Consider the following 11,434-nt stretch of genomic DNA (forward strand, 5'->3'; position numbering starts at 1 on the left):
TGGTATGTAATTCGTTTTTACAAGTATCTATTCAAGATACTTGGTTCAAAAAAATTAAGCAAAATTAAATATTCATCTTTTTTACAGATGAGCCAAAGGATAGAAAGAAGCTCAACGCTACAAGTCAGTAAATTTTTTGTTTACAAAATACTTTTTTAAGTTTTAAGACTAACAGTTTTTATACATAATTTGTTACAGACAAACTCCTTCAAATGCATAATAATAAATGTAAGACATACTGAAAATGATTAATACTATAAATTTAAAGGTTTTGTTGTACTTGTGATTTACCTGAATATAAGGTAATTTTTATTTGCGACCTATAATCTCTGTAATTAAATGTTTCCCATTATTGGCTTTTGAGTGTATTGTATTTTTAAAAATTGATTTATACTTAAGAACTCCAGGAATTATCGTTAATGGTGAAGTCGAGGTTTGATAATAAGCTCAAATGATGCAACTTGTTTTGAGAATATTTCTCCAAAGAGTCTCCCACACGAATAATAAAATTACATTATTATTGATCTAGAATGGATATTATAGAATAATTGTGTAATGAAATTTCAACAGGGTTTATCACTAGTTAAATGGGCCACGTTTAACTCAAAATATACTTCTATTCAGAACGTTTTATACTTATGATGTCGCATAAAAATTTAATTTGATTTTTTAACTCAAACAATTATTTATTTATTTAAGATACACTTTGGGACAGATTCAAACATTTTGTTTGTGGAAATCAGCACTCAATGGGTAACTATTATTCTACAACAAAACCGATTATGCTAGTAGACGAAATGTTTTAGAAATGATACAATAATTATTGAAAAAACAATTTATCAATGCAATTATATGTGTGATTTACTCGTAAATATTAAAATTAAATCACTCAATATTTATTTGTAAATTTAACTCCCTTATTATTATTAAACGTGTATTTTCTTCGTTAACTTAATTCTTTAAATTTAAAATGGAATATGAAATTAAGTGTAATATCGTTTAAAAATATTTTTTTTGTTATCATTATTTCAGTGAAATTGAATTTTATGTTTGCAATACCTGGTAATAATAGAAAATATTTCCATTTAGTAGTTGGTTATTCACAAGTATAAAATGGTTTCGTTTTAATTTCAGAACAAGATTATGAAGGAGACACAATTAAGCGTAATTCCTATTTCATATTAATAATACATTACACACGGCTTTTACATTAGTTTTTAAATTAGGAGAAAAATCAAATACATATTAATTTTGTCATAACAATAGACATGTAGAAAAATGAATTATGTTTTTTTAATTTTAGAGCACATACTTGAGCGTGAACTGCAACAAGGACTACTCATGGAATCAGGTAATCAAAAAATTCAATATATTTTCCCAAACACTTTACAAAACTATTAATTACATTTCAATTGCTCATAAAAACATTCGATTTGAAATCATAGTCATACATTTAATATTTTTCACTTATTTTTTATGATCGTTTGATATCTTTCCGTTCATTTCTTTTACTCAAATGTGGCTAATACATATTATTTCAAGTGTTCTAAACTGAATCGATTATTATTTATGAAAGGGAATTTCTGTAAAAAGTTAAGCTTTCGGGTAATTAAAAATAACTGTGTTTCACATACAATTTTTCTTAAAAATAATTATGAAAAATATTTTTAATTTTTATGCGCTACACTTATTTTAATTTGTGAAAAAATGTTTTTAAAATGTGTTGTCTAACTGACAGTATGAGTTTAAATTGAGTGAATTTAAATATCATACGAATTCGACTTTTTTCATTCGGAAACGATCCGTCTATAGGCACAGAACATATGTATTAAAAAAATATCTAGTTATTTTCTCCGCTCCACGGAAAAACATTGAATCGTGGAAATGCTTTAGCATTACGGGTCCGTATAACCATAACGATTGTTTTATTATTAGGTATAATTAATATAAACATTGAACATTTCAGTAAGATGTTTTTATATTAAAAAAATGTAATAATGTATGTAATCATAAGCTTGTCACTCTTCGTACACCCCGCGGTAATTAATCGTAAAATTCACACTGAATAAACTAGTGTACACGAGTGAATGAATGAAATGAAAATGAAAAAAAAAGAATGGAAAAGTCGTAAAACTTTATCGACCGCAGCAACCATTAATTCTTCTCTTATTACTATACTTACACGTTTTACGCATAGGACACTAGTACTTTTTCTTAATAAAATAACATTCTAGCGTATAGTGTTTGGGCAAGTTTGGCTTTTTTAATAATAGCTCATTAGATTTATTTTAGCATTACGATTCCGCAAAACTACCACAGTTTCTAAAAATTTTCGTTTAGGTTCCTAATACTTTTTTCTTGTAAGTTGATATTTTAGTGCAGTGTGTTTGTACAAGTTTAGCTTTGTTGTAGTGTATTTTTCAAAAAATGTTTAACGTAATACTATGACATTTAATTTTGAAAAGGTTTTGGCACTATGAGATTCATACATTTATCGTCCGCTCCTGGCGCTGAACAATTTATAGCAAACTTAACGTATGGGTCTCTGGTACTGTGACCGGCAGCGACAGAGTGTGTTATATAGTACCCTGGTACCCATTATTATTATTCAATCACTAAATCTTTATCTTTATGTTGATGGCGCGAAATCGTAGCATCGTAAAATCGTTACTAGTAATATTCAACAAAATGTTGACTTAGTCTATGTAATCTCAGTTTTAAAGTTACCGTTATACGTAGATCTAATAAAATACTTATTTTCAATAATCGTACAATTATTTATTGCATATTTTGATGTTTTAGTTACAGGCAATATTGAATTCGAGTTTGTTGATGATATTGGTAATTACGCTTTATTCCGTTATGTATTTATACTTTATTCTTAGGTTTGAATAAGAAATTACATTTTTTTTCACATTGTTTTTATACAAAGTGATCTCAATTTTTTAAATTTTGTTTTTTTTTTTACCTCCCTTGCAAACTAGTTTTTTGAGGAAGTGCGGTTGGGAAATGAGCGCAGATAAAAATAATAATACACTCCACCTTTCCTCCTGCCTTAAATTTGAAACTTCAATAACTTCATAATTTTATATTGGAGGCCATTGAAAAACGCACACAGGTGGATGTTATTTTTACGGATTTCTCCAAACCGTTTGATCGAGTAGAACATAAAATACTAATTGAAGTTCTATATAAAGCTGGATTTGGTGAGCCCATTCTATCTTGGTTCAAATCTTATTTATCTGGTATGGTCCAATGTGTTAAAGTCTTAGGATGTAAATCTAAAGCAGTCTATGTACCTTCAGGTGTTCCTCAAGGGGAGCACTTATCCCCGTTGTGGTTTTCTCTATTGGTTAATGGTCTAAAATTGGTTATCCCAGATTCTATGTTCCTTATGTTTGCTGACGATTTGAAAATCTACAGGATAATTGAGTCAGTAACTGATTGTGTTACCCTCCAGAACGAGCTTGATGTTCTTGTTTTGTGGTTCAATTCTATGTGACCAAGCTTTTATGTAGAAAAATGCCAATCCATGTCTTTTGCTAGGAATAGAAATATTATTAGCTATACATACTTGATAAATGGGTCAAGCATTAATATTGTTACTAGGTAGAAATACTTGGGTATTCTTTTTTGTCCAAATCTCGATTTTCATTACCATATAGAGGCAGTTTGTTGTCGTGCGTTAAAGATGCTTGGCTTTGTCATACGCACGTCAAAAAAATTTAAGCTCTCTAGTTCTCTAAAAGCTTAATATTGCTCTCTCGTACGACTTCTTTTAGAATATTCTTCCATTCTTTGAGACCCTTTTACGGCAGCTGACTCTTCTTGTATTGCGAGGCTCCAGAGGCGTTTCTGTTCTTCGGCGTCATTTATTTTGCAAATTCCACATCCAACGCAAGATTATAGGCCAGTGTTGAATAAACTTGGACTCTTGTTTCTAGCGGATAAAAGAGTTGAAGCTAATTTGGTGTTTTTGCACAAGCTAATTGACGGACGTGTGGATGCTCCCTCTCTCCTTTCTCTAATTAATTTTAAAGCTCCTTCTCACTTAACCTTCTTTCTACTACAGCCAATATTCTCTCATCCTCTAACGTTGTTGGCCATGCCTCACATGCATACGTTATGATAGGTCTTGCTATTACTTTGTATAGTATCATTTTCGATTTATTTGATAGTAGCTTTGAGCGCAGGCACTTAGATAGTGCTTGTAGACATCTTATGTAAAGAAGGTTTTAAAAAGACACCATGTAAACGTATAATTCCAATAAAAACATATATGAACGATTTGTGTGTTTTTCGAATAATGTAGTATGCATTTTTAAATTTCGCTGTGCTTACTAAGGTTACATAATTGTCATTATAAAAGCACTTTACAAAAGTATTTATACTTTTTTAACACATTTATTGAATTTTTCAGGTAGTGATATAAAAAATGTGAAAGAACTTGGAGCTGAAAGAAGAAAAATAATAAGATATAGTTTAAAATCGTTAATAGCCAATATAATACACAGTAAATAATAAACTTCTAAAAATGTATTGGTTATTCGGAGAAAATTCATATTTGGACCAACAAACATTACAGTTAACACGATACATTTATAGTTGAAATAACTACATAAATAAATCATTCAACTAATACAAACTTAGTCCAACAAATTATTTAATACTTATTTAATCGTTACAGTTTTTTATTAGGTTATATCCGTACCTCAGAGTAAAAGTGTATTAAACAAAAAATTTCAATTTTTCTGGTTTTTTGGTTCACTTAGATTGAAATTGCACGCTCTATTCAAGTACAAGAGTGTATATAGTATATATATACCTTTATGACTTTTGGCCTCTAGATGGGTCCATCTAAGCTCATTTATTTTAACTAATTAGTTAATTATTTATTAATTAGAGGTTTAGAGGTGGACGTTCAAGAAAAAATGAAAGCCACGAGTGTGAGTGAAAGTAATAGAGGAAATGTATGATGGAGCAAGTACAAGAGTGAAGAGTTTGTGTGGAGAAATAGAAGATTTTAGTGTAAGAGTAGGTGTGCATCAAAGTATAGCGTTGAGTCTTTACTTGTTCTCTTCAGTAATGGACGAGATTACGAAAGATGTACAGCGTTAGTGGGAAAAAGTCTGGTAGAATTGGCTGAGAAACTTGAAGGTAAAAGACTGAGGATTAGAAGGAGTAAAACGGTGATAATCGTGTTTATTTTTGGAGAATGTTATAGGGTAAAACAGGTATTGCAGTTGGGTGATATTGAAGTGTGTAAGGTTGATAGGTTTATGAAGAAGAAATTAGTAATTATTAATTTATTAATAAATAATTTTATTATGTGTTTTCCTGTAAAATTTATATTTTGTGACTCAATACACTTTTTCTCTTGGGTGAAGATAAAAGATTAATCTTAATTTTAGTTTGTCCAACTATGTATTTTTGTCAGTGCAGCAAGCTGAATTTAGATAACTTTTAAAAACTCTTTTTTAGACCCAGGGAGCCACGATGTTACATTTGAGCATACATGTCAAATGGTAGGATTGTACTTAAGTATCAAGTTTGCAGACAACTACTCAACTTCTGCTGTTGTTACACCTCCGCCTGACAATACTTGTGTCATAAGCAATGGAACTACAGTCTTGCTATCTTGCAAATATATCACTTGGCGTAAAAGACTTTTACGTCTTGTAGATAAAGATAACCATGAAACATATGGGGAAGACATACTTCTATCTGTATTACGTACTTAAATGTACTTGCAGTTTAAATTTTTAGTATATTTGCACACTAGTATAAAAAATTGTCTAGTAATTTAATGTACCGCACAATAAAATATCTTTGCTCGCTACTATAAATTATTTTATTACTTTCAGTCATAATTTGTATTGGCTATATACAGGTGTAATATAAAGGCAACTTAGGTCCTTTGTCAGGACCACTACTCCTCTCCATCTATCACATCCGTTGACGTGGCTTCACCATTATTTATTATTAGTAAGTTTAATTCCTTCCTTTTTTTTTAACACAGAAGATGGACTCAGTTTATATAGTTAACTTTGGTCAAAGAAATATTCGTTTGAAAATATTTTAGTTATGGCTCTCCCATACAAATATTTAGACTGCTGCCAATCATTAACGGAGCCAAACGAGTTCGTTCAAGAATGAAGTGGTCATATTTTCATTACGACGTTTAGCCATAATATATCAATTATTAACGAAATAAGTATCTTTTAAATATTTCTAAAACAAATTCATATATACAGGGTGATTTAAGCTTTGATGCAAACCAGCGAAGGTTCTACCTAAATGCGGCCTTTTTTTTTTTGACTGTATACACTGTAACTTTTTTAATACTGGACCAATTCCTTCGAATAGCAACTCTATAAATCACAAATTTCATCTAGTTAGTACTGTAATATAAAGTACAATTTAAGTAAATAGATTAAGCAAAACAAATTGTATGTTTAAATTGTGTAATATTATGTACTGTGTAACAATAACGCCAATTCGGGAACTCATACAAACGACCCACTTGAACTTAATGTAAAATAAGCAAAACAATATTAACTATTTTTACTATAAAAGACTTATGTCAAAATAGCCAAGGTAACTCTCCACTTAGCATAGGTACTCTTACCTAGGTGGAGACCATTTTGTACTCACCTCACAGTACTGATCGTTTTGTGTGTTTTATGTGCTATTCTACTTGTTTATAAACTCATCTTGTGTTGTTATTTGAAACTTTCATAACTTAAAAAATAGTTATCCGAAACTGGTTATAGACCAGTCAAATTTTTAGTACATTATTCTCAATTTAAAAAGTTAATAACATATATACGTTACCATTAGAGTTTCAAAAGTAGCTATAAAAAAAAAACGAGTTAAGAGGGGGGTATATACAAAAAAAATTGTTAATAATTGAGTTCAAATTTGATAAAAAAGAAAACTTTAATTTCTTATTAAACCCTATAAGATATGGAGTGGCTCATGATACAAAAATCACCCTGTATAGAGTTAAAGGTACCGAGTGGTTATTGATCTTCAAGCAATATCATTTTGCGCCCTTTATTAAATTTTATTAATTTAATATTTCTAAAAAAAATATTAGATAGGTTCGTATTTTATAATATGTATTAAATACAAATTTCAAAATTCATCTATAGTAATTGTCTAAAGTGCTATTATTTAATAGCGACAGCTTTTTACTACTCACTTTTAAGTTAAAGTTTAACTCTAAATTAAGCGTACTAGACAACCTTTTTAGTAATTAAAATTGCAAATGGTCTTTAATCCCTAAGTTCGCTGCATTTTACGCTTTTTACCCAAAACATTTTTTGGGGTCTCGGCTCGAGTGGCCCATCGTGTTAAAATCCCTAATTAACTGGTAACAGGTAAGTATAAATAAGATATCAACGAGCTTGTAATCGTGACGGCACGGACCCATCTTATCTCGTCGTAATCACATATGCGATAACGACATCCATATTGCCTCTTATAACAATAATAACATTAAACCAACCGTTCCTCCGCTTGTTATACCAAAATCTCGCATACAGAGCGTGTTAAATAATTCGCCTACCTCATCTAAATCATCAGGAAAAATGTCGACTGAATAACTCCAAACGTTTAAGTTTACTAAACCAAACAGCACATTAAAACCAACAGTCAAAAAAATGTAATTCACATAACCGCTTCTCGCCACTTCAATCACACACTACTGACAATACAGATACCAATGTAATTGATATGGACCTTACTACAAACGACGTTCCTGTTACCATTCGTCCAAATAATCCACCACCTCTTATCTATATTCGAGTGTAAACGACTTCAACACTTTCTTCTCTAAAATTTATGAAGCTACCAAAGGTGAAAAGTTCCTTTGCAAAAGTTCCACAAATGGAGTAAGACTATCCACCAGTTCTGAAAAATCTTATAGGAATATCATAAAATTCCTTCAGTCCGTTAAAGCTGATTTTCATACGTTTCAACTGAAACAAAAAAGAGCCTTCAGAGTGGTTGTTAGGAACCTCCTTCCGACGACTGCAGTCGAAGAAAAATAAAACGAACTACTCCTCAATAGTCATATCGTCAGAAACGTATCTAACGTATTTTTTATAGATTCCTTATGTCTTGATTTATATGATAACATTTAATTTAATTATAATTTAAGCAATTACAAAACAAGTTAATACAATTTTTCTTTCAAAACGTAGTACTAATGTTGTTTTTTTAAAGAAGAGAGGGATATTACAAACTTTTTCATATGATTATGTAAAAACGGATATTTCTTTGAAATAAACGAAATAAAAAAAATTAATAATATGATACTTTTTCAATTTCCGAGAAAAAAGTATAATAGTTGTTTAGAATAGTTTAAAAATACAATTATTAATGGTTTTTAATTGATACTGAAATTTTATATATCAACATCATCCATGGCTGGTCATATAAAACACTCGGCGTACACAGGGGTACCGGGTGGTTACGGATCTTGAAGCAATATCATTATGCGCCCTTAATTACTTTTTATTAATTAAATATTTCTAAAAATAAAAGAAACGGAGGTTAAACGAAAAAGAGAGACATACAGTGAATGTTTTTCTGAATCAAATATATTTTATAATTATTACTTATTACAAGGAGTTTTTGTAAAATCAGTTATCGTGTAATTGTAATACCATATTGTAGTATTGTTATTTTTATCAAAACTAAGCCGTTATTCTCAGTGACTGCTGTAATGTAAATAAAAGGTTATTAATATAGCTATCTTAAACTTTCAATACAGAGCGATTCACGATAATATACAATATTTGTCATTTATTTCAATAATTATATTTTTTATCTTATCGGAAACAAGTTCTTTTTCACACTAATTGTTGCGATATAAGTTAATAAAAAACAACTGAAGGTATCATACATTAATAAGTTTTAGCATCAAATATCATAGCACTTAAATATCACAGCTCCCAATTATAAAAATAAATATAATTTAAGTTTTGTACAATATTGGATATCTAATCCTCTAGTTAATACGTTTTTTCATTATTGTGTTTATAACATAATTTAAGTTTGAAACAACACTTGTGTTCTAAAAAAACCATAATAGCTCAATACATTTTGTTAATGTAAATATGGCTGCTCATATTATGCTAAAACTCAAGCTGTATAATGTCTACAGATATTTGTTATTTGTTTACATTGCATCAACTATTGAGAAAAATACGGTATTTTATGAAAACATATCGTTGGTTTTTGTTCAACACTGATATTTTAAGCAAAATTCAATATGAATGATAAGAGACAAAGACCTCGCGTTCAGGGAAGATACCTGGGGGGAAATTGTACAAACTCTATGGCATTGCTTTGTAAAATATTTGAAGAGATTTTTTTTCTAGCCTATTTTTTTCAATTCTAAATTCACCCTTGGCTTCATCATAGGTAAATTATTTTACTAAAAATAAATATAATTTAGGTTTTGTACATTATTGGATATCTTTTACTCTAGCTAATACATTTTACTGTGTTTATACATTCATAATCCGATATTTAATAATATACCATAGTATAAGTTTAAAAGAACAATTGTGTTCTAAAAAAACAACAATACATCTATAAAAGTTGTTGATGTAAATATGGCTTCGCATATTATGCTACAACTTAAGCTGTATAATGCCAACAGATATTTGTTATTTGTTTACATTGCAACAACTATTGAGAAAAATACGGTATTTTATGAAAACATATCGTTGGTTTTTGTTCAACACTGATACTTTAAGTAAAATTCAATATGCAAGTTAAATTATAATATGAACGATAAGCGACAAGGGCATTTGCGTTCAGGGTAGATACAAGGGGGGATGATGTACCATAAGCTCCTCACTTGATTAGAGACAAGGGAGGATGCTTAGGAAGGGGGCTATTGGTGTTATTGCTTTTTCCTTACGTACTTAAATAGTGTGCATTAAAAGTGTATTTTTATAGGCTTTAATTTTAAAAAAAAAAAAATATTTGAATATGTATTGTTTTTACTATAATATAAACTTTAACTTTTAAGTCTATTGATTTGTATAATTAAATTGTATTTGAAGAGAATTTCTATTTCTAGCCCCTTTTTTTAATTCTACATTAGCCCTGGTTTCATCAGAGATAAAAGGTCATTACAGCATCTTGCGAAAGCAGACAACTTTGTAATTCTGTTCACAGTTGACCTCAACAACGAGGCCAAACACTAAAAGGAACTTAATGTTTTGGCAACTACCGCGCGAATCTCACATCGAAGCTAGCCAATTTCGACCATGCGAAGGCTGCACTCTCATGCCTCTACCTTTCCTCCACCGTTGACATAAGCGGATGTCATGGGCGAGCGAGGTCATCCACGCGCGGACTTTCGATAATTGCGAAGATTTCCACGGCCATTCAACGAGCGGACCAGCATATAAGGGAGAACTTGAGTCATAGCAGAGGAGATGAGTTGGGTCCGCCACACACTACACTTGAAGTTTCTACCTATCATTTTCTTTTGAAGTCTTAAGCGGCTTATAATTGTCTTAGTCATCCTATTTATGAAGCATACTGAACTTATGCTATTAACTGTTTGACGTTGTACATGTTTTATAAGTATATCAAATTAAATGTTTGTGATTTACTCTGAAGTTAGTCTATTAAATATCTAAAAACCTATCACCACGATTGTGACAAGACTCAAACAGCCTGCAATACATACGTACAGGGCTACAGGGTTGTTACAGAAATCTAATTTCATTGATTGCCAATTAGTTGGGTGTTTTCGATAAGAATTGGATACTTAAAATAATTAAATAGTCATTATAAAGTGTTTGGTAAAGGAAGGACAATCTGTGTAGTCGTCTTTGAGCGGGGTAGTATACCAGTCTTTATTAGGATAGGTAGCCTTGGAATAGGATAACGAAATAGATCTAACTAGCAAAAGAGTTTTGTGTAGTACCCCGACTAGTTGTTAAGCAGCCTGAGAGGAGATAACCAAAACTAAATTGTATAATATACAACTAAATCACGAAAGTGATTTTATCACTTTCAGATTTAAAAATTCCTGTAAATCTGTAACTTCCCCGTCCCCACTATGCCCCGACCCCACTGTACTGGTTTTTTAAAATTTATTTTATAAAATAAAAACTACATTTTATTACATTTAATAGGGTATTTGCTTACAAGGATGGTATATTAAGCCTTTATAATTTACATTGTAAGGATTGGCAAACCTTAAAAAAAAGTATGTATCATTTTATAGTGACATTTTTATTGAAGCGAAATAGTTTTCCTGATATGATTGTCGTAGGGTTAACTAATGAAAATTCAAGCTGTTATTTATAACAACTTTTGTTCCTTATGGTTTAAAATGTTTAAAATTTAAATGCATTGTAGAACCCTGTTGTTATAATAATTGTAACCAATACCGTATATG

At 30.2% G+C, this 11,434-nt stretch overlaps 1 protein-coding gene across 1 annotated transcript; it reads left to right on the forward strand.

The window, feature by feature from the left end:
* Positions 1-87: 87 nt before the first annotated feature.
* LOC126845195 (uncharacterized) lies at positions 88-5,828 on the forward strand (the record flags this gene model as incomplete). The annotated part of the gene is made up of 9 exons (XM_050583797.1): positions 88-123; positions 199-228; positions 700-753; positions 1,033-1,062; positions 1,135-1,164; positions 1,304-1,351; positions 2,803-2,841; positions 4,421-4,513; positions 5,482-5,828. Coding segments are annotated over 9 exons (620 nt in total), but the record flags the coding sequence as incomplete, so codon positions are not given.
* Positions 5,829-11,434: the final 5,606 nt, after the last annotated feature.

This window comes from Adelges cooleyi, unplaced genomic scaffold, assembly GCF_023614345.1.
Source record: "Adelges cooleyi isolate 19-005CV unplaced genomic scaffold, UGA_ACOO_1.1 ACOO_flye_CR_arks_rails_tigmint_CR_PRNA_700, whole genome shotgun sequence".
Lineage (NCBI taxonomy): Eukaryota > Metazoa > Arthropoda > Insecta > Hemiptera > Adelgidae > Adelges > Adelges cooleyi.